Source organism: Oreochromis niloticus, linkage group LG1 (genome assembly GCF_001858045.2).
Source record: "Oreochromis niloticus isolate F11D_XX linkage group LG1, O_niloticus_UMD_NMBU, whole genome shotgun sequence".
Lineage (NCBI taxonomy): Eukaryota > Metazoa > Chordata > Actinopteri > Cichliformes > Cichlidae > Oreochromis > Oreochromis niloticus.
This window is the reverse complement of record NC_031965.2, coordinates 32,641,310-32,664,909: the sequence shown is the minus strand read 5'-3', so window position 1 is coordinate 32,664,909 and position 23,600 is coordinate 32,641,310. Positions and strand designations below refer to the sequence as shown.

At 39.5% G+C, this 23,600-nt stretch overlaps 2 protein-coding genes across 3 annotated transcripts; one reads left to right on the top strand and one right to left on the bottom strand.

Annotated features, from left to right (window-relative positions):
- The first annotated feature begins 832 nt into the window (after positions 1-832).
- LOC100694292 (growth arrest-specific protein 1) lies at positions 833-4,834 on the top strand. Its single transcript, XM_005447675.4, has one exon. The coding sequence runs from the start codon at positions 2,082-2,084 to the stop codon at positions 2,829-2,831; it is 750 nt and encodes a 249-aa protein (XP_005447732.1). The 5' UTR covers positions 833-2,081; the 3' UTR covers positions 2,832-4,834.
- Positions 4,835-8,013: 3,179 nt separating this feature from the next.
- Positions 8,014-23,218, bottom strand: ulk3 (unc-51 like kinase 3). 2 transcript variants are annotated; one of them, XR_265669.4, is made up of 18 exons: positions 23,070-23,218; positions 22,373-22,515; positions 21,293-21,433; positions 20,537-20,657; positions 20,223-20,318; positions 19,944-20,087; positions 19,129-19,211; positions 17,646-17,801; positions 17,373-17,478; positions 17,191-17,231; positions 16,890-16,992; positions 16,081-16,145; positions 15,681-15,759; positions 14,186-14,226; positions 11,533-11,580; positions 11,335-11,398; positions 9,015-9,169; positions 8,014-8,904 (listed from the first exon to the last, which is right to left on the bottom strand). XR_265669.4 is itself a non-coding variant. In XM_005447674.4 (17 exons), the coding sequence occupies exons 2-17, from the start codon at positions 22,475-22,477 to the stop codon at positions 9,153-9,155; spliced, it is 1,410 nt and encodes a 469-aa protein (XP_005447731.1). In that variant the 5' UTR covers positions 22,478-22,515; positions 23,070-23,218; the 3' UTR covers positions 8,014-9,152. The 2 variants fall into 2 exon arrangements, 1 of the variants encoding a protein (XP_005447731.1); XM_005447674.4 differs by having other exon boundaries at positions 8,014-9,169.
- Between the last annotated feature and the right edge of the window lie 382 nt (positions 23,219-23,600).

The following is a 23,600-nucleotide window of genomic DNA, read 5'->3' as shown; positions in this document are numbered from 1 at the left end:
CATCGCAGCATTTTTCACAGACTGGAGCTGGCTTGTTCTCATACATTGTGTTTTATTTTATTTTTTATTGCTCTTAATTTAACTGACATGCTTTTACTTTAAAGAATATTTTCTTTATGTTATTTCCAGGATGTTTTATCTTTTTAGTTTATTTTGAGTGGCTTTGACTTATTATACTCTGTTAATCATCTGTGAGACACAGTGAAATGCAGTGATTTGCATGAAAAGTGATATGCAAATAAAGTTTTTTGATTGACTGAGCTCACATATATGCACTAGCTGTCTTTTTGTGTGTTGATCTGCATGTTTTCTCTAAGATGTCTGCTCTTGTCCAAAACGTGATCAACTGGTTTTAGTGTATAAACCCAACAAAACAAAATGATATTTTAACACTTACTTAAACTCTTTTTAAATAATAATTACCAGTTACCGCTTTATAAATTTCATCCAAACATTCATTTAACACTAAAATACATTAAAGTAAGCTAAGCTTAAGTTTAAAAAGCCCCTAATTTACTATTTAAAGTGTTACCTGCAGTTCCAGCGCTGACTCTGTCCCTTTTAAAGACACAGAGCTGCAATAATTACCAGCATGTTATCAGTTCTTTTGCATTCTTGCAGATTTCAGGTTGGGCACCCATCTGCTCTGTGTGGTTTGTGCAAAACTGGCACAGCCCCTCTCTGAGGGCAGACCTGAAGCTAGAAAAGTTCGTTTCCATTTCAATGGCAGGAACGCCTGGGCTATTGGTAGTTTTCAAGTGTGGTGTGAAAGGGAATCGCTGTAAAATATATTGATGCTGAACCCCTCTCTATTGATAGGCTGCAGTGCGTGAACAATCTTCAGGCTGGAAAGACACTGGGCCACTGCATGGCCAATCTGACACAATTAGGGTGAAACGGGCCAGAAAATACTATTCTCTCTCTTTCTCCTCTATCAATCGAGGCTTAAAAAACTCTGCAGAATGGGGAGACGAGGGAGGGGGAACAGCGACAATTAGCGAGAACCTTTAAGTGAAAATCCTCATCGGCGAGGAAGCCATCACTGAGGTTTGTCCCTGCTCCGGAGGAACAGATTTGTTTTTCTTCGCTGAAATTTGGAACACTGAAGTTGCAGATGTGAGCTTCTTGCAAAGGAATGTATTTTGCAAGCTCCCCCTGCCTGCCACCCCTTTCACTTATGTTTTGCTACAGGAGGACCACACAGATCCTGGGTTTCATACAAGGAAAATTATAAACAGTTTCATCCAGCCTATCTCGTCATATACTGAGAGGATTTGTGCTCAGAGCTGTGCTGCTGTAGGCCTGGAAATGGGTCCCACGGCTGACTCCTCAGTGACGACCAATCGGTGGCCAGGATTGTAAATGAGAGAAGGGGAGGGAAAGGGGCGACTTTTTCTTTCTTTTTTTTCGTGGCGGAGGGGTGTTGTGGAGAAATGCTCGGCGGACCGTGAAGCGTAACAGCCAGAAGGACAAAGACTCACATAGCGGGACAAAATGGGACTGAGAGAAATAGCTCTCAACTAAAAAACAAAACAAAACAACAAGTTTGGAATGAATGCGCGGGTGGATGTTAAAAGTAGTTGCGCTGGGAAGAATCGAAACTAGCAATGGCAGGAGAGATGAGTTCTAGTGTAGTATCTGAGTTGTGTACATTATTGTAGTTAGAGCGCGTGTAAACTTTGGATAGACCAATGGCGCGTTTCACTGGCCACCTCAGATTTGCACCGGTGATGCGGAGACAGACTGCACTTTGGAGTTTGGATTTCTCGTTTTTGAACGGACATGCTTCCCGAAATGACTTTTCCGTTTCTTGCAACTACGCGTGGTGAATCCCCTGAGTCAGATCCTGACTTCTACTGTTGCAAATCTCACCAGGAGGAGCCAAACTCATCCAAGGTGCAAAAGTGAGTGGAGAATTTTTGAAAGAGCTGCACTGGTAACAGGTTGTTTGTTGCGAAAATTCTCGGATGAAAAGAAAACTTGTATGAACTTCAGTGTGAAAGTTTCTGTGCCTGAGTCGCTCTGATCCTAATGTGCTGGTGGAGAAAGTGCACGTCACCGAACTACAACTCCATCCAAGCATGAAATGTTGGTGCAGCGCCCTGGCACTTCTCCCGTGGGTGCTGGTGGCCTTGGATGCACAGCTAATATGCTGGCAGGCGCTTCTGCGGTGCCACAACGAACCCGAGTGCGAACTTGCATACAATCAATACATGACAGCATGTGAAGGTAACATCAAAGGAACTAGAAAGCAATGCCCCAGCCACTGCATCAGCGCGCTGATAAGGCTGAATCACACCCGCAGTGGGCCAGATCTGGAGACCTGCGACTGCGCTCAAGACCTGGACTGCCTCAACGCCAAGCGGGCCATAGAGCCGTGCCTGCCCCGCAGACACCCGAAGGACGCCGGAGGTATAGGGTGCATGGAGGCCCGGCAGCGCTGCGAGGAAGACAGCAACTGCCACACCTCCCTCACAGCCTACTTGTCATACTGCGGGCAGCTGTTCAATGGCCGGAAGTGCTCCTCCAAGTGTAAAGCTACCATTCAGCAGATGCTGTTCATCCCAAACGGCATGCTTCTGAACCGCTGCATTTGCGATGGAGTGGAGAGGCCTTTCTGTGAAGTGGTCAAGGAGAACATGAGCAAACTTTGCTCCATAGGAGACCACGGCGTTGTTTCAGACCCAACTAAAGATTATGAAGATCCATACGAATACGATTACCCTAAAAATGACAAAGAGGTGGATTTTAGTGAAAACTCCTCTGCTTCTCAGAGCTTATCCAGAGGCGTGTTGCCCTTGTTTCTTCTTACAGCACGGATATTATACTGAGAGGATGGGTATTTTTTTTTACAGTTTTATGAATAAAATGTACTGTACAAAAGTAAAATTATCCCGTATTTAATTTAATAACGACTTGGTAACTTTCTCAAAGACACTTGAGCAGGGCGATGCTTTGCTGGCAGAGGACTTGAATTCAGGTCTGCAGGATGAGAAAAGTTATTTTTTCGTCCCTGGGCCCCTCAGACTTCTCGTGTTAGTTTCTTGGTGACAGAGAGCACTGTAATGGTTTGTGTAAAATTTCCACAACCTTAGTAATTCTCCATGCACATCTCACTCAGGAAGTATTTCCTTTCGATTCGTATACTGTACATGCTCCTTTTAGTTTTCTGAGTTAAAATTCCCCACCTGTTTAAGTTAAAAGAAAGCCTTTGTCAAAAATATCAAAAAAAAAAATTTCATGTGGCAGTGAGAGGAAATTAACCAGACCGTATTTTGTTGAAGCGCACGACCACTTTGTTTGCCCTCAAACAGCTCCTGTTTATTTGGTTTGCTTTCAATGGTACTTGAAGTGTGGCCTTATTAAGACCTTGGACAAACATTGGACCCATCCAGTTTCTATTTGCTTTGCTCTCTATTTCAGGGGCCTTTTCATTGTTGCAACAGCCACACTTCAAATATTTGTAGGAACAGTGAGAGGACAGGCAAGGGTGTGGGATCAAGTACTTAAATTAACTGAAGCGCTTCTCCAGCACTCTGTCTTGTTCCCCTCCCCCATTTGAGATTGTTTTATTGAACTTTTCCTGAGACCACCCTCACCCCCTTCTTCCTCCATTCTACTGCCTACCCCATTTGAGGCCTCTAAGGAGAGCCCTATCTTTATTACTGCTTTCACAGTGCTGCTACACTCCAGGAACAACTGCCAGCTGCTGGTGTGAACAAGTCAGCGTACAATATCTACAGTTTGTCCACAAGACTGCTCACATCAACAGGTGGTCTGACAGTGCTTTGCTTTCTTTATCCAAAACGCAATGTTGGATTTAAGCAACATATATGTAACAAACTGTGCAAGTTAAGGATGAGTTCTTAAAGTCAGGTTTTATGAACTAAACAAATTTTGCTGAACAAAACATCTAAAGTAACACCAAGCAACACTAAAGCAGCAATGCAGTAAATGGTAAACAAAGCAGTGTCATGACAGTGTGTGAACATCAAGAAGTAGTCTTGTTGTTCACTGTGAGCAAACATAGTTATAATTCCTTATATGTTCCTTATTTTATGTCACACAGGTTGGCTTGAAGTTGAAAGTGTTTCTTATTTCATTTTAAAACGTTTGTCAGGATACTTTTAAATTAAATGATTTTACCCAGTTATTTTCTAAATGACACACACACAGATAAACTCAAGTTAATAATATGAGATTTTTACAACTTTTTCAAGTTGAGGATCGTTTCCTCAGTAATTGTACTTTGAAGTCTTTTGTGTGTTTCGAGGCTGAAAACGTCAGAGCAAAACATCACATTCATATTTGTACTTGCACACATTGCTTTGAACAGCTGCTGGGTGGTTGATTTTACCTGTTTGCAGGTCCAGGGACTGAAACCAGCAGAATTTCAGTCTGACTTCTTACTTCCACGTTATGCTGTTTAACAAAAAGGGAAAATTAAAAACAACGTTTTTGTTAGTTTTGATCACTTTTTCTGAAGCTGCCAGTTTGTGTCTTTGCCACTTGAAATGCAGTCTTAAACAATGAATGTTAAGTGTTAAATTATGAAGCTATAGTATGAAGAATGTGTATATATTTTACCGTCATATGCAGTAAAACAAGTGTTGCTTAAATGCTTTTAATATAAGCAAATGTAGCTCAAAGTTTGTTCACAAAACCTGTTTTTTGGATGTAGTTTTCAATGTTTCCTCTCATTTTTCGGGAACATAGCAGTAAACTCTTCAGCACAATGTCTTCCTTCCTCCAAACTGGAGGATGCGTTTTATAATACATATATGACCTAATGTAGCCCAAGAATAAAAAGGAATAAATAATGTTGAACTTTTAACCAATGTGTGCTTGATTTTTACATCATTTTCCGGTCATATTTTTGGTGATCGTACATTACCTGAAAGTCAGTGGAGCATTCATGACTGTATGTGCATAATTAATGATAATGTTTTTTGTTTTTTAAAGTAGTGTAGAGGAGCTATGCGGTAGTTTTCAACCCATTCACCTTACACACAAAAGATCTGCAGTCGGACACTCAGAGGAAACAAACTCAGTCTCAGGGGCTCACAAGCTAATGTACTTAATGCTAGTCCCAAAGCTGGATAAAAGGGAAAAGGAAGGGCATCCGGCATAAAATCAGTGCCAAATCAAACATGCAGATTCATCCGTTGTGGCAACCCCTTGGGAAATAAGGGAACATCCAAAAGTGCCTAGATATTTCAGTGGTGTATGTGGCATGAGCTAAATCAACATTAAAGTGGCTATAATGTGTAAACCTTCACATACTAGCACTTATTATATTTTAATCATATTTCTTCACATTAAAGTTTCACTATAAAATAGTTATATGACGTTACCATTTTGGATTCCTGGAAACAGTCATTCTCAAGTCAGCTAAGGGACTGAGTGGGTTTGTTTTTTCAGTATTGCTTTCAGTACTGGATGCTGTCTTAATTTTACCTTTTGTTAATTTGAGATGGGCGGTAATGGTCAGGTTGTAAGAGTTAGGAAGTTCTGAAGAGTACTATATTGCATTGCAAACACATGAGTCATAGTCACGTAGATGTAAAGCACAAAGCCTTTAAAAGGAAAAAGGTAGAGAAAAGCAGCTAAGCTGATATTGGAAAGCATTATCATATACCTTCAAACTAATGTCAGCGTGACTTTGCTAATGACCAAAAATATAATGAACTACTTCAGAGCAAGCCACCATTTGGTGCTTCCTCCAGAGTTACTGAGGTATTTGCAAGTCATTAACAAACTGTGAAAAGATCATTAGCATTAGCAGTTAGGTGTGAGCTGAGCTGCACACCTGTTCTGCAAATGTTACTTTAGTCATGTCCAAATGGTACAAACAGTGGGACAAACACAAAAGCAATAAACTGAGGAGTAAAGTTTTTCCACTATACTTGCGTGACAAAACAGACCTACATTTGTTGAGTAATTACGTTTTGGAAGTTTGTTACTTGAGTTAACAGGTGGCAAATTTCAGTAACATCTCCAAGCCTGGAGAGAACTTCTACACAGCCTTTACGGATTTTTTTTTTTTGTAAACCACAGGAATTCTCAAGTAGGTCCAACTGTCTGCTGTCATAAAAACAGCGAGATAGAGAAACAATGCAGCCTATAGCTACAATATAGCACGACTCTGTCTCATGTAGTTAGACTGTCTTTGGTTCAGTCTGTCTTAACCACTGCCATGCATCTTAAAGTCCTCCAAAAAAAACCCACCCTGTCCCCCCAATTCTGGGAGCAAAGTCAAAACAAACATGCACAGAGGAGCCTTGGGGAGTTGTGTGTAGAGGAGAATGGGGGGTGGGGTTACAGAGGGAGCAGTGTGCTGGAGCCCATTTTCTAAATTATCTTTATTCAACATTTCTTTAAAACAAACCCCCCTGTTCCCCCGGCTCCAAAGTGGGGTGACCCATGGATTTGGGAGGTTCTTATGTCACACGCATACAATGTTCCATTCATGACAGCCATGGAGCCATAGCAACTAGCCAACCTGCTCTCTATGTAGAAGGATGGTGGAGTCAAGGTCACCCAGCTCCTTAGGGACCAGAACATACAAACCCCTCTTTATAGGCAACAGTGATACCAGCACTACTCGCTTGTAGCTTTAACAGTACCAACAGAAAAAGAGAGAGAGGAAGGGAATATGGAGACTGATCGAAGCCACAATGCTGTAGGTCGTGGTTTAGGAGAGAAGGATCGGTGATGTTTTGGAGGATGGGGTGGTGGGATAAGTTTTCCACCTAAGAAGCTCCCATTCTGGGCTGCATTACTGTAAGGTTATTCAGCAGACTTTTTAAGAAGGCAATATAAATTGGCAGTACTCCCAGAAACAACAAAGCAAGCACAAGGGTCAAAATTGCATCCAAAGTTTTCCTGGCAGCAACATGCTCGCGCTATGATTAAAGCAAAGAAACTGAGCCAACACCACGGGCACCGACAGCCAATTAGAGCCCCCTCCATAGCACAGCCACAAACTCATCACCCAATGGTTCTTCATCCCGTTGCTTCGGGGCCATGCTGTTTCTGCTCTAACCATACGGTCTGGTACTGATTTACACCTGGCATGACCAGGTGATTGTTATTAGCTAAATGAGAGCACAGAAAACAAACATTAATCTGAGTCCTGGTTTTGAAGACCGCTCGTAAACCTATGACAACTACAGCTGCAGTTTTTTAAGATATCAAAATACATCTCTTTCTGATTTTCACAAAACTTAGTTGTCTTTTGATCTATTGATCCAGTTTTTAAACGGGCAATTTAATATTGGAAATAAGTTGGAAAAAGTGAACGTGACAGAAATAAAAAAAAATAATAATCAAATTCAGAACTGCGGAAATCAAAATATCCTGGCTTTTAGAGTTTAGCATGAATTAAAAACACACACACAGAATCATACATTTCCTGTAATGGAGCAGTGCTGTGTTTCACTGGAAACTGCATGGTAAACACATCTTTCAAACTCCACACTTTCAGTTTGTAAGACAGGCCTTGTTTTCCGCCCAAAGAGGCAAAAATCTTATTTTTGGGGAGAGTGGGACAAACTAAGTGATCTTTGTGTGTACATTTTACTTTTCCAAAAAAAGATAACAGTAAGCCAGAGCTTCACAGAATAAAAATGTGGAACTATCATGTTAGGTCTTCAACTGACATAATTCTGTGAAAAAACCTGGACGCAGCATTCTTGGCAAAACAGATTATGCAGATGAAATAAATTCCTCACCATTCTCCAGTTTTTGTGACATTTTCTGTTTCAGTTTCTGTAGTTTCCAGACTTCTATATAAATCATATTATTAATAAGTATTCTTACTTTTCCCTTCCCTGCCTCCCTCTCTCCACCCCTTGTGGACACGAGCCAGCTGTTTCTACAGAGCGCACTTCCAGATGATGACGGTGGCGAGGAACCAGGAGCGCTGTTCACACGAAGACAAATAAATCTTTGCAAAGATTCTGAAAAATGAGCGTTTGCGATGTGCTGCTGACAAAACTTCAGACTGCACGATTTTTAAAGATTGCGATTTTATTTTGAGACAGAACTGTCATTTGTGATTTGTCATTTAATAAATACATATTAAAAATCACACTGTATAAAGAAATTAAATAATGAAACAGTACAGTAGCATGAAAATCTTGCAAACAAACATACAGCATAATATTTTTGATATTGTATTAAAGCTCCCTTTTGGAATATTCAAATAAATGAAATCTAAACGGTCCGTGAAGACCTACAACAGCGAGGATCATTGGCTTGCCACCATCTATTAAGTTTTTTACCGTTTCACAGAGGCCCAGTTATGAAGGGTTTACTTGAACTCCACAACTCAGTGTATCCCTCAAATATAAAGCCAGTGCCAAACCTAAGAAAATGCATGTCTAGTGTAAATAAGGCAGAGGCCGCACCTCTCCAGTTTTCCCCTCATAGCGGTGGAGAGGACTCCATCAGTGGAGAGAGCATGGTGAGCCTGTGGTTCACCCACAGTAAAGGCAGTGGGGGAAAAAGGGGGATGCGGAGGAGTATGTACATGTTTGTACAGGCCTCTATATCATATATCGTACATATATCATATATAGCAGTTGCTGAAAATGCTTTTGAAACATCTTAATGTCACAGCTCTGGCTTATTTGTATTTTCAGTTTTTTGTAGGTTTAGTTAAACTTCAAATACATTTGAATGTTCTGCACCAAACCAAAATGCAACAGTGCCAGTTGCGTTTTGCCGTGACAGTGTTGTATTGTCATACAAGCTGTCCAGCATTTACATATCAATGGTGTGTCAGTAGGAGGGGATTCAGGCTAAGCAGGGCAACAACAGTGTAAAGAACAGAGAACTTTCACATTCAGCAGTGTGCAAATCCAAAATTCAAGAGTTTCTTACCAGCCAAACTTTTTTTTTCTGAAAAATAATAAACAGAAGTTCACTACCTGTCCAATCATTTCATGTAAAAACTTTACAGCATCAGCCAAAACATTAGCCACATTTGGCTGGCAAGTGCAATATCCCACCCAGATAGTGTACTCAGTTGGTTAGGATGTGGTGTGATTTGGCTACAGCAGAAACCTGGTCAGGTGAAGGCTCTGTGTCCAACCTGTACACTGACAGACAGCCGAGGAGTTCCAGTCTTCCCACGGTGGCTGTCCTGTTTACTGCAAACAGCAGGCTGAGAAGACAGAAATGTGTCAAGCTCCACTTTTTCACGATTACAACACATTTCCTACAACATTTGGAATAATTATTCTCTATGGGTTCGGTAAACACATCTGGCATCCAAAAAGATGAATAATATTTTCCAGAGTTGCTTAGGAAACTTTTATGTTATTCATTTCGACTGATTAAAGGAAAACAGTGTGTTAGACTAAACATATTCAACATTTTTATAAAAACAACTCTTTATAAACATTTAAAGCTTATTTATAAATTAATTATCTAACTTAATGCACGTTTGTGTTACTACCTATGAGCTTAAATGTGATGTCTTTCTCCTCCTGCTGTGTACAGAAGTGCGCATCAGCAGCCCAAGTGTTCTGTCTGTGCCACTGCATAATTAGCAATCACCATTACACCATGTAGACATCACTTCATCAATCAGTTTTCTGAATCTAAATTCAATTGTGAAACTTTAATGAAAGTACAGGCAGATTAAAGATCAGCTAATGTCCGAATTGACTGCATCAGATATTCGAGTCCTGACATGCGTCTCTGTTAGGTAATACTTAGGAGAGTCCAGGGCTGCAGTGCATGTGTGAAAAGTGCTTTAGTGTGTTACCTCCTGTCCACTCTCCAGCATAGACAGACTGGCATCCCACCAAATCGTATATGTAGTTTGCACTATATGTATACTCTTCTTGTGTTTTTAATACTGATGTTAAAGCAGTGACAGAAACTAATAGTCATCTGCATTTAGAAAAAATGTACTCTATGCTTATTAGGCCTCCATCAAAATTCTGGCATGATCCCCATGTTTCAGATTTTCCATGAAAATCCAATTGCTTATACTTGTTTGTCTATTTTTTTTTCTTGCTGATATTTTCTGCATCAGGGTAACAATAGAAGCTTTGTTATAGAAAATAATTCAATCTTCTTCTGAGGTGTTACAGCTCTAAACCAACTAATCTTTGAACAAAGCCAGTACAAACAGCCACTGACACTGACAAAATATAATTATTTTTGCTAACACACTAAATTGTGACCTTGGAGGAGATGCGAGTCCTCTTTTACTGTTTGTTGCTGCATGAGCTAAACAGAACATGTCCAGTTCTTTTCCATAAATAAACCTTTATGTAAATGGAGTTATCAGATATTCATCTGCCAAGACCTTCATGTCTATCCCCTGCTGGGCTACACTGATCATGCCAGTTTAAATATTCAGTGCTCCAGGCTTGTAAGGGGAAGGCACTGTACATGGACTACCAAGACAGTGCCTACAGTCTGACACATGAATTTGAGTATTTTAGAGATCTCAGTTCTCAGCAAAAGTTGGTTATGCTTATGTTGGTGTAGTCTAAGGTCACCAGACAGACTTGGGCGTAGCTGCGACCCTCTCTACTACAGCTGCTGTTGGATTAGTACCAGCCAGGCTGACTGTGGTGTGGTTTTATTAAAATAACACCAGCAGAAGAAGAAGCCACATTCTTCATGAAAGTTAAACGGCCTCTAGAGTCATCAGTTGCCTTCCCCCATTCCTGCCTTTTTTTCTTTTTTAAATTCATAACTCCCCAGGAATCCCAAGCAGAGAACAGGATATTGTCCCGACTTTAAGTATTTACTATCCATCTAGGAGCAGAGCTTAGAAAATATTAGGAATTAGGTTTTGTCTACAAAGGTTGCCACTAGGGAAATTTGCAGATATTAAAACTTAACTTTCCATTAATGATACACTGGTTGTTACAGTGGAGATGTTTGACATGTAGCGACACAAAAGGAACAAAAAGCAACCCTTAAATAGACGTTTCGAGTTTAGATGCTTTAAAGTTATTATTTTTTTCTCTGACTATGTCTCACTTTCACAATATAGGCTTTACCTCCCGTAAAGCCTATATTACAGGGCTGCATGGAAATAAAATGAAAGAGTCAGGGAGCCCAGCAGGGCAGCCAGAGCAGCAACAGAATGGCTCATATTTTACTAGTGGAAAAAACTTCAGTGAAAGGACATTTCACTGCAACTTGAGATGTGTGTTCCTCACCTACAGCAACTTCCACCACATCCCCTCACTAACAGTACATATACTGTAGCTACTTATCAGAATGGCTGCAAGGTAAAATCAAAAAAGTAAAAACACATTCATGGGCAAAGTAATGATTACACAACACAACAGGGAGACTCACAACTTCTGACGGATTCTGCGAGAGATTCTCGATCCAGAGAAACATCCCTCTGAGTCTCCTGCATCTGAAAAATGAACAAAACATGTATCTGAAGATCCTTGCCTCTGGTTTTTTTTTTGTAAATCAAATATTTTCTCATACAGTCCGGCGTCTTTCTTCTCCTTCACTTGAATGTACACAGAAGGAGTGCATGCTTACCTTAATATGCTTTTTGAGGTATTCAGCTCTGCTCATGAGGCTTTTAATCTGATGAGATACAAAATTCCAATAAATGTGGTAACAGATACACAGTTACAACACGGGCTTTTGTGCTTAGTGGCTTTCATTTTAAACATGTTTTCTACTCAGGATTTTAACTATGCCTGCAGCATGAATCCAGAAGCAAGGCTGGCTAGTTAAAATATAATCCATCCCATAGTAGGTGAGATAACAGATTGTACACATTTCAGTGATCCCCTTTTCTTTGGTTTTTAATAAAAAGTCTTCTTTATTATCAAAAGACTGTAAAACAAAACACATTAGTACAACCCTCAGCTGTAGTTTGTGGTTACATACCACTAGTAATTCTCAGACAGCTTCCAGTATGACCATATAGTCTCATTTTTTACATTTTATTGTGACTTCATTGCCTTTAAGTGAAGTATACAGATGGTTAATTGTTTTTTGTTGTGTATTATGCATTTTATTTATTATTTACTCTACACTGTGGTATTTTGTGCAGCAAAAAAACAAACAAACAAACAATAAACTCTGGATGCGTGTTGGCAAAACCTGAATTAAATCAGATCAAACCAATCATCTCTGCAACTTAGTATTTCTATTTTTTGAAAGGATTTCATATGGCACACACGTGTAAGCAGTAACTGCTGTCATCACAAGGCTCGAGGGTGCTCTTTACTGTGGTAATCAGTCCTTTGGTGATCATGAAGGTCCTTGGCTGCACCTAATACCTAGTTGTACCCCTGCTTTGTCACAATTTAAAGCCAGCTCTCCCAGGCCTTACTGGAGTAACATCTGAGGATCGTAATGACGGGAGACCTAAATTGATGACGTCCGTAATGTCCCTTTAAAACACCAATCTTTGGAGCCAAATAATCATTCTGACCACAGGTTTTTAGTATCCGGCTCTGACCCCAACCTTATGTAGCCACAAAACTTTAATCACAATCCCTTTAATCACCAACTACAATAAATGTGGAACAAATCTACACGGGTAAGCAAAGTATATGGGGCATGCTGATAACTTGCAGAATTTTTATTACCAACAAAGGCTACAAGACAAAGAGATCCCATGTATGCTCAGCCATAATGATACTATGTCAACATACACTAGCTAGATCCAAGCTATGACTCACTACTGAGAAGCCAGAATATTGAATTACAGCTTTGAGAGACCAAAGCGTGCTCAACAGTAGATATGAACGCACATGGAGGCCAGCCATGGCAGCATGTGTTGGCTTTTTTAGGTTCTCACATACACACATGCTTTCAATCTAATACCCCAAACTCGCCTCCCTAATGCTGCATTAGATTATTACAGCCGCAGCTGAATTTACTTAAGACAAGCACCCATAAAACTTCAAATAGGGAGGTCTACACGGCCCATTCAATCCCCCTCTACCCCCCTTTTTTTTTGGCTTTGTTGGTGAAATATGGCTGTCTGTTGTTGGATCGGTTTCTGGATTAACAATCTTCACAAAAACAAAATACCCCGGAGCTTTAACAACAGACATTCACAACACCTCGTCAATGCAAGAATCCAGGATCCTAATTCCTCAAAGTTACAGTAAGCAATCTTACAGGATTGCAGAATTTAGGGTTTTATTCAGGTACGTTCAGGATATTGGAAAAACATGGCTATTATTCCCTCCGGGTTCTTGCAAGTGCAAGAAGATTAGAAATAAATAAATGGATGCTGACCTTCTTGACATTTTAGATTCATCACATCCCCACATTTTTAAAAACATTTCATTTTTAGCTGACTGACTTTAAAGTTGACATTACTGATTTGCAACAGAGGCTGGAAAGCCAGGTTGTTATCAAGTTGTAGTTTTTGACACCAAGGGCCAGATTTACTAAATAGAGCAATATAGGATGTGAGCGCAATCCCCAAATAGCCCTCACAGGTGTCATTTGTTTTTTTTACAAGAGTGATTTGGTGTTAAATATCAGTATAATTAGCAGTAAACTGCATGTCACAAATGTTAAGTAAATCAGTTTGCATGCTTGATTTAAATATTCTCCTCCCTACATTTTGCACTTTGAAAACGGAACTTCCAGAGATGTATATGCAACAAGGTCAAATGCAAAAATCTCTGAGTTCCACCTCAAACACACAATGGTGTCAGAGCATTCTCTCTGTAAATACCTCTAGGACTCAAAAATGAAATGAATATGCCAAAAACTACAGTAACTGAAGTGGATTATAAAAACCAATAGTCTATAAATGAGACATCTAGCAAAATTTTAGCAAAGTTTTTAAATTGTAAAACAAAAAAACAAAACAAAAAAAAGAGTCAAATGACACCATAAAGCTATATGTAGCTGATAATTTGTCAGTATGTGTACCTCTGCAAGAGTGGTCATGTGACACATTGGTAATAAAAGATATCCAATTATCTAGGTGGACAGTGATCTATGGGTATGTTACAGAAACTGATGATGAATTATATTATTTGTTCTTTACCAAAAAAAACAAAACAAAATCGTATTTGATGAGTGGGAAAAATGCTTGCAGGTCAAGCGACGGAGTGTGCATTGTGGAAGGTGATCAGCTGAGGGCTCAGTGGAGGTAGGAGATTGTCGTTCCTACTGTGAGCACTGAACCAGAATCCTTTCCTCACACACTCACCTCGCTGTGGAGCAGCTCCCTCCTGCGACCCTGGGGTTCGGCTGGCTCACCAAGAGGAGAAAAAAAAGACATAAGAATAATGAGGAGAATAATGAGGAGAGGAAGGGGGGAGAGAAGTCCAATACCTAATTACTTTGTTTGTTCTGGGAGAGGTCAACTACAAGACTGGATTTCACTAGTGAGGTTCAAGATGGGATTGTTGTTAATGTAGGCCAGTGTTTTCACCAACTACCATCCGAAAGAGAAGACTCACAGAAAATAGAGAGAGATGAGGAGTAAAAAGAGGAGTCTGTGGAGGTTAGGCATGATGGAAGGCTGTGTGGCAAAGAGCTCCTAGACAGTCAAAGAACCAATGTTTTCCCCTGACTGTACTCCTCATGGTATCCTCTGCCACAACAAGGCTCCCTGACACTGGAGAGAGAAGGTGGTTGGGACTGCATTCACCAACCAACTAAACCAGTATAGCATAACAAATCTAACAAAAAGCTATCAGCATTATTCTACACATGTGTAAAGACTTTCTTCAGACAGCTTTAGAAACGAATATCCATTTCAAGTGAAAAAGTAACAGTATTTTTAAATTGACCAGATTTGTTTTCAAAAGCAGTATCTGACTGCTTAGAGCTCTTGTCTATTAGAGAGATAATAGTTTTTGTTTGTTTCCAGTGTGTAAACACAAATAAGTGAAGTGTTCGGTCTGAATGGAAAGCAGATGGCAAGGCTTTCATACCACACACAGGGTGCTGGCACGGGTCTCATCCCAGCTCAAAGCCACATCTGGATCACTCTATTCCACCTCTTCCATTGGGCTGATCTTCCAGATGAGCTCATGAACCCAGCCTAATGGACGCCAGGCCACAGACAGAGTCACTGGAGTCTCTTCTGTTACTCGGTTTGTCGGTCATATTAAGTGTCCCCATCTCTCTCCAAGTCTGTGGTTTCACAGTCTCTTGTCTTTCACCCTTTCAAATTACCTTTACCCTCGGTCACCCTTTCTTTGCATCCACCTCTCTAAAAGACCCTTTGTCATGTTTAGTATCTTTTCTTATTCTAGTTAAACTACTCTTTACTCACTCTCCAAAGTCTTTCCCTTGAGGATCATTTTTCCTTAGCTATTTCTTGACCTAGCTATAGCCTCAACTCTAACTGAATTTCCTGAACTCTGAGTCCTAGCCTACTCATTATCACCCCACTTTATATAACTATAAGTGCCAAGCTGCCTTTTAAAATTATTTTTCTTCAAAATCTTTCTTATTTTTCTCTCTCTAGTACCAAATATTTGCAAACACACGAACAAAGCTGCTACAATCTCAGTGTGCAGAGAAAGTGCCAGATACAGGGCTACAAGATGGTTTCATTGTCTTTGGTGACACTTCAGCATTCCCTATGCTTTGGCGCTTTAGCTTACCTTAAGAACCGGTGAAGTGGCTCAGCAACCAACATCTATAAAAATCTGAATAACTGATGTTGTAACGAAAGAAACATATTTGTCTACCTGCTAGTGCCAACAGTAGTTCTCCTAAACACTGCTGGTACATATCCAGTGCCTCAAGGTCATCTGATCCACTCTCCTCCTATACAGGAAAGTTAAAATGAGGCATAAATTCTTTAAGCTAGTCAATCAAGTAACTAAAAACTAACTAGCACCACTACTACTACTACATAATTTATTCCCTTCTTGTTGGCTGCTGAAACAACAGACACAAAACTGGAAAAAAATATTTGTTTGGTTCACAAATGAGCTTAAAAGATGTGGTTTGGATATCAATCTAAGAGAAGGGTTTGGTTTTTTACTCTTCCACTTAGGTCTTATTTTCCATTATATTGCCTTTATTTCACTCTGCCTTTATGTGTAACTACAGCGATGTCATCATTCAGCAATAAACCCATCTAACCTTAGCAATGGCAGTAGAGGCCATCTCCAAAGCAGCTAGGAGCCGTGGCTGATCTTTAGACATTTCTGCAAATGAAGAAAAACAGAAAACTACTTTGCATTGCTGTTGAATTTAGATGGACACACAGCACAACTCATTCTACTGAAACATATGCAGAACTTTGAAATTAGCATGAAATATTGCTGTATCTTATGACAAACCGTATTGTGAACATAGTGGTTTAGTTATATATTTGAGTCATTTTTTGAGCTTCAGACTGAAGAAGCTTCTTGATGAGAGGCAAAATATCTTCTAGAAACCTAAAGAAGTCCAGACGCTTTTCTTTCCAAGCTCTTTAGACTACGATGACCTGGATGACTGAGAACCTTCACAGACATTTCACCTCCAGGACAAAGAAAAATGAACATTTTTTTCCTTCTAATACTGATTAAAGTTTTACATGTTTCATCTTTGCATGTTTGCTATTCTACAAAAACCCGTTTTGAAGTAAACATCCGATTATTTGGTCTAAGTTAAAAGAAAAATGATACACAGTGTGTGGCTAAACAAGGCTCACGTTTGATTCATAGTGCAGCACTAAGTGAACCTGGACCTCACAGACATGTTGCTTGAATGAAGGCTGCAAAGACTGGTGTGTGGCCTTGGTAATAATGTGCGGTGTAAACATAGGATATTGATTAACAAGCACAGTGCTTATGTAAAACAAAATATAGCAGGCTAAATCCAGCTTGGGAGCCATGTGGTGCCTCAGCCTCTGCCCGGAGATGTATGTTTTGGGTTGTTGTTTTTTTCTTTTTTCGTTTCTTTACCTCGGAGGATGTCCCTGGAAGTCCGCGCCTGCTCGAAGCTCAGTCTATTGTCCGAAGCTACCAGGGCTTTGAGCTCCTCAGCTCTGGACACATACTGCCTGACCTGTGGAAAGGCCGCTTACATTGACTTAACTTAATTACATCAACCACAACATATGGTTCTCATGCTCTCTGTACACACATATGGTATTCATAAAGAAGAATTCATTACAAGTGAGAGCCACTGGATTATAGGAAAAACAAAACAACTCAAAATAGAGGGCAATCCACATGTGAATGTGAGGACTGTTTTCAGGCCTACCTTTTGCCTCAGGGCCTCTTTACGTTGACAATTTGTTTCATCTAGGGAGGGCAAAGAAAAGAAATGTGTTGGTTTTTCATTTATTGAGTTTCCTTTGCCAGTTTATTGTGCTGGAACAAAGACAGTGCATCATAGTGGGCCTTAAGTCATAGACAGGATATTAAGGTGGTTGTTGCTCTTACAATAAATAGCAGGGACAAAGTGCTCAAGAGCACTGCAGTAAAGCGAGAGTGCTGCAGACCTCTCCCCCTCCTGGTCCTTCTGAACGGCCTGTAGGACCAGCTCTTTCTGGAAAGAAGAAACAGAAAGTGGTATCACTGATTGGAAACGGATACAAACATCTATTCATTAACACCACGCGGCGAAAGTATGTTTACAGACCTACAAACATGTGTATAAAAGTCAGTCACATACAAAATTCTTCTTGAAAATCTGGAATATTCCTAATCTCTTACCGCTTTCACTATACTTTCTGCACTTGGCATGTGCTCCATATCCACAAAAGGGTGGGTGAAGAACTCTGCAAAGGTAATCCGGGCATCTGGATTTCTCTCCAGCAGCCGCAACAGAAGGTCTCTGCAGTCCTTGGATACCCTGGCCCCGGGAGGGAGCTGATACAAAACACAACCTTATTGCATTGCATCCAATCGGCATGGCGATACAAGGAAAAAGGACAGCACATTGTTACCACAGACCCTCTGGTCTCACATTGCTACTTTCTGTCAAAAGATGACCTTTAAACTCTCCGTGTGAATCCTTGGATAATGGGCCATGTGCTAATGCAATCCATTAAGTCTAAGCCTAATGTTTGATTCAAGAATCCAAGTGTTTTGAAAGTCCTCCAACATTAAAGTGCACGGATCTCGGACGCCCCAGTAGCCCATCACGTACAAAGGCTGGACAGAGGGTTTCATTACTGTCATGGGACCTTTGCTGCACGTCATTCCGCCCTCTTTCCCCTTTTCTTGTCTCCATTAAAGAAAGGGTAAAACAAGCACGTTTTCTTGATAATTATTCTAATTTTAAGCCTGATATGGTTTGCGCATGTAGCAAAAAATAGGACAAAGAGACAAAATAGAGTTATTAGTTACTATGCCATTTAATTAAATAATTATCTCTCTCTGTCTCTTTTTTAAGAGATCACAAGCTCTTGTTTGCTGTATGTAAACACAGTTTTCAGTCCCAGACTGCCCTCTTAAATCAGTATTTGTCAAACTGTGGGGTAGACCACAGAGCCACTGCAGGGGAGGACGGATGAGAAGAGTAAAAGTATGGAGTGAAGCTAAGAGAGGATAACATTTATTTAGGGAATAAACAAACATAAGTTTACTTGTGCTGCTGTCTTGATGTTTATTTCACTAAAATTCATCTAGTATCTTTTATTATTTCTCATCATTTAAAAGGTCATGTTCTTCAGCTTCCTAGAGGAGACATGTCAGATTGTCTTGAATGTTGTAGTGGTGATTTAAGAGGACCGGTCATGTTACAGTAGAGCTTCAATTGCTGGTTCCTCTTGAGTGGGATAGTTTGCCATCTAGTGGTTAAATCCAGTACATGGGAAAAAAATACTTGCAACTGTTGTGTTCTCTACACAGGCCAATTCAGCATATTTCAAATTTAGTGTTAGGAAATTATTACCATGCTATCTAATTTGAAGAACAGAAGAAGAAGATGTAATGATACATATCGATATGGAAAACCTGATCAACCCCAACATACTATGGAGATACTGTACAAATGTAACAAAATAAAATGCTTAAATTTGTGCCTTTGCATACTGATGAGCAATTTTAATAAACATAAGAAACATAACTATAGCATTCAGCAGGATTTTTTTATCCATAGTTGGAATAATAATTGTCATTTGCACATTTGCTCATAACCAGTACATTTCAAATTTTTCTGTCTAACACATTCACCAGATTGCTCATAACTTACTTCAATAGGTTGGTTGCTCCTGATCTTCTCCTCTAATTCAGCATATGACTTTGATGCAAATGGTGCTCTGCCAAACATTGCCTCTGTGTGCACAAAAACAATGTTCAGTAGATTAATAATTATGCAATAATTACTGATTACTTAATAACAAAAAATAAGGAAAGTGATTCAACTGAGCAATCTTAATAAACTCTTGTGCACACACACACACACACACACACACACACACACGTACATATACATATATATATATATATATATATATTCCATACATAACAAAGACATATTGCATGTTGGATTTTATTGAGAAATTCTGTGCAAATGAAAAATTATATTCATTCTACTTAGCTTTTCTAAATAGCACATAATAAAAAATATTCTTTTCGTCTTGCACTGTACAGTGTCACACCCATAATACACGTTACTGCTGTGTGCTATTACAATATTATTGCCCAATTACTGCACTAAAAACCCATAAAGGGCTCTTCACCACTCTGTCACTTGATGATTAATAGTTCAATTCTACTTTTAGCCTACTGAGTGAGCTCTTTCAAGCCTGCAGGGTCAGTCAGCTGATTAGCCTTTTATTGCTGGAAAAGGAGTGGTGTCAAGATATTATAAATTACTGTTAGAAGTGAGACACACAACATGACACAGGACAGATTACACCAGATTTTGTGTTTACCCAGAACCATATTAGTTGCCAAGATGTCTAACACAAATGCATTACAAGTGTCAAATGAAGCAAAGCATTATTCATGTTGATGGCATTCCACATTCACAAGAGATAAAATATGTGAACACGCAGTACTTGCCATAGAGAATAACTCCTACAGACCACAGATCCACCCTGGAGTCATACTGCCGTCGACACACCATCTCAGGAGCCATGTAGAGAGGAGAACCTCTCAGGACACTCTGCTCGTCCCATGGGGACATGTATTGTGCAAAACCAAAATCTGTGGGCAAATTAGGAAGTAAATGACATCTGAAACTATCTGTGTATTCTCTACCAATTGGCATGTTTACAGTAAAACATTAGCTTCTACTACTTAGCTTCCAGTGCTTGTTGTTTAGAGAGTGTATGTGATCACCTGCTAGTTTCAGGATAGAGCCGCTGAGCAGAATATTCTGGGGTTTCAAGTCCAGGTGTGAGATATTTCGCTCATGAAGAAACTGGAGGGCACAAGCTGTTTGTGTGGACAGATGTAATAGCTCAGGATAGAATATGAACGCAATTTTCTTCCACAAACAAGTATGCTGAAAATGTTTTCAAATTGGATTTAATTTCCAGACCAAAAACAGGTATGTAAAAACCTGCTTCAAGCTGATTACTCCCAAACAAATCTCTCATCAAAAACGTTCACATAAAACTACAACAATAGTGTTTGAAATGGGAATCACCCACCGATCTGCTGCAGGAAGCGCCGAGCCACACTCTCAGGTAAAATCCTGCGACTGCGAATGAAGCGGGAGAGATCGCCACCAGAACACCATTCAAGAATCAGGTAAATATTTTCAGCATCCCACTGATGAAAAAGAAAAGTTCAGACACTGAGGGACAGATTCAAAGCAAGATCAGGAGTACTAGTTTTATTTCACATTTCTTTCCTTAACATCTTTCTTAATGTTTTAAAAACATAAATATCAGCTAACACCCCCCCCCCCCCCCCCCCCCCACCCCCCAATAAAAAAACCCAGAAAGCAGGAAGAAAACATATAAACAAGAGAGAACAAAGAAAAATTATAGAGAAAGTGATATCCAAACAATTAATGTAGAAAAAGGTGCAAATATAGTAAACACAATATTGTAAATAACAAAAAGTTTTACAACAACCTAGTATTCAATCTGGGAAAAGTGTATATAATAATATGGGTCTATTGTCTTTCTGTTCCTTTTTTCTATTTTATTGATTTTTTTAAGTACTATAAATATTATTTACAGTATTTTTTTTATTTTTATTTTGGGGGACTGCTGCAACTGGTCCAGGGGGTATCCTGCTTCTCACCCTACGACAGCTGTGAGAAGCTCCCACCCTTATATTCCTGAACTAGATGAACAGTTATTAAAAAGCTGGATGGATAATATGGGACACAAAACTCTGCTCATCAAAAAGATCCTTGCATAAGTACCAGCTATACTAAAACACATGTATGAGCTTACCTGGAAGTCTTTCAGCTGCACTATATGAGGATGGCGCACAGTCTTCAGGATTTCAATCTCTGTGAGCAGATTTTCTGTAGAGGCCTTGTTAAGAGTCTTCTTTCCAACTACTTTAACTGCAACCACCTCTCTACTGTTCCCCTGCAAAAAAACAAACACACAAAAGAAGGTTTTAACAGGGCTGCATAGTCATTTGAGAAATCAAGTACACTCCATGACTCAAAAGTCCACAGAACCAACTTCAGCAGCAATGACTTGTAGTGATTATTTTCTGCATGACTACAGTTTCTCACAACATTATGGAAGAGTTTTGGCTGACTCTTCTTTACAGTGTAGCTTTAGTTAATTGAGGTTTGTAGAAATTCATTTATTCTCTTTCTTCTTTTCTTTTTCAACCATTCGTGACCCAATTAAGGCAACGCTTTAGCTATCAGTCAAATAGCCCCACATTTTACTCTAGAATACTTTGGTGCCGAGGTCCTGTGGCTGAAAAACAAGCCCAACATTACCACTCCACTACTGTTGTTTACAGTTGGCAGGTGTTTGTGTCGATATGCTGTGTTTTTTGCTAAGTAGTTTTGCGTACATTATAGCCAAACATCTCTACCTTGGCTTTGTCTGTCCAAAGGACATTGTTTCAGAAGTCTTTTGATTTGTTATGTACCATGTTGATTTCAAAGATAAGAATCTTTCTCCTGGTAACCCCTCTCAGCAAGCCATATAATTCAGTCTTTTTCTAACTTTATCATCATGAACTTGAACATGATGATAAACATGATGGCCTTTGGAGTCCTCCGCTAGGCTAGGACCTGGAGTTCAGGAAATTCAGTTAGAGTTGAGGTCACAACTTCTAAAAACCTCAGCTTTTTTAGAAGTGGTCACACTTGCAGATGATCAATTAATCAAATGCACAGGGTTGCATGGACACCTGTGTAAACTTTCTTTTTGACATTATTATGCATAGTGCATAACATACTCTGGGTGAGCCTTAAATGCAGAAAGAATTAGGAATGTAAAATGCGTGGTATATAAACACAATGACAAATAACATCCACATTTACATATCACAGATTAACTCACCTTCCTGTAGGCTTTGTAGACTGTAGCATATGTACCACTGCCCAGCCGCTCTGTGAGAATAAAGTCTGACAGTTTTGGAGGAGCAAAGCTGGAAGTTGATGCCATGTTCCCTCCAGCATGAGATTCTCCCACACAGATCTAAGCTGAAATTTAAGATCGATATGCTGTTAATACCAAATATCTAATTTTAACCAGCACGAAGGGAAGGAAGGGAAAGTCGTCAGTGTGACCACAGTCATATCGCTTCAAAACTATTACAATAAAGCGTATTTCAAATATTCTATCAAATACATGTTTATAATATAAACATTTTATTGAGTTGGCGTCACTTATTCTTCTCCAAATCAATAGTTTGGTGAAGACTATAGCTTCAGTTTACTTTCGGTTGTTGTATCCTGAATTCATGCCGAATTTCAGACAGGCTAATGAATGCTGACATTCTAGCAGGTATTTATCATCTTAGTACACAAAAGAACCGTAAACAGTTTTTTTTCTTTAAAGGTGCACACATTCCTGTTCACCCTGTTAGCTTCAGAAGTTCTAGCAAGCTAACTTAGCACTTTTACATTATGCTAGTATGTATAGAGCCACTAGATGTACTCGAAGTAAACCAATGCCCGGATTTAAAACAGAGTATATACAGGTTTCCTGGTTCACACAAAAATAACAAATGGACCAGGAAATATCTGTCACGAACCTGTAGGCCAACCGCAGAATATGAATGAAGAAAGTAGTGTTTACATTCCTGCTGTTGGACTGTCTCATGCTGTACAGCAGCTGACGTCAACGCGTATTAAAAATATGTTACTGCCTCCTAGTGTTGATACTCCGTTACTGCAAGTCAAGGGAGAGATGGCTTTCTAGGAAAAAGTCGTTTTTGATAGCGGTTTAGTATACTAGGAAATTAGGATTGTAACACCCACAAAAATATTAAATACTTCTCGAGGACAGCAGTTAAAAGATCTGGTTAAAACTGAATAAATCTTTTTTTTTTTTTTTACCCTAGTATTAATGTAAAACATTTTCAGTCCTGTTTTGTCAAAAACAAGGCCAGTTAACAAAAGCTAAAGACAAAACTGACGAAAAAATATGTAAAAATTATATTGTGTACATACATTAAAAATACACAGGAAATCCTTTTTGTTTGCGTTGATCTCAGTTTGTCTAAATTGTCAGCACAGCAGGTTTGAATACTGATTTGTTCATTGGTTTGAGAGTGTGACGGCTA

Excerpts from the sequence above, each read along its gene's own strand:
- ulk3 (XM_005447674.4), bottom strand. The coding sequence starts at position 22,477 with ATGGCATCAACTTCCAGCTTTGCTCCTCCAAAACTGTCAGACTTTATT. Across the intron at positions 17,802-19,128 it reads GGAGCAACCAACCTATTGAA|CTCCCTCCCGGGGCCAGGGT; the intron begins GTAAGTTATGAG and ends GTTTTGTATCAG. Across the intron at positions 11,399-11,532 it reads ACCTCAAAAAGCATATTAAG|ATGCAGGAGACTCAGAGGGA; the intron begins GTAAGCATGCAC and ends TTCATTTTTCAG.
- LOC100694292 (XM_005447675.4), top strand. The coding sequence starts at position 2,082 with ATGAAATGTTGGTGCAGCGCCCTGGCACTTCTCCCGTGGGTGCTGGTG.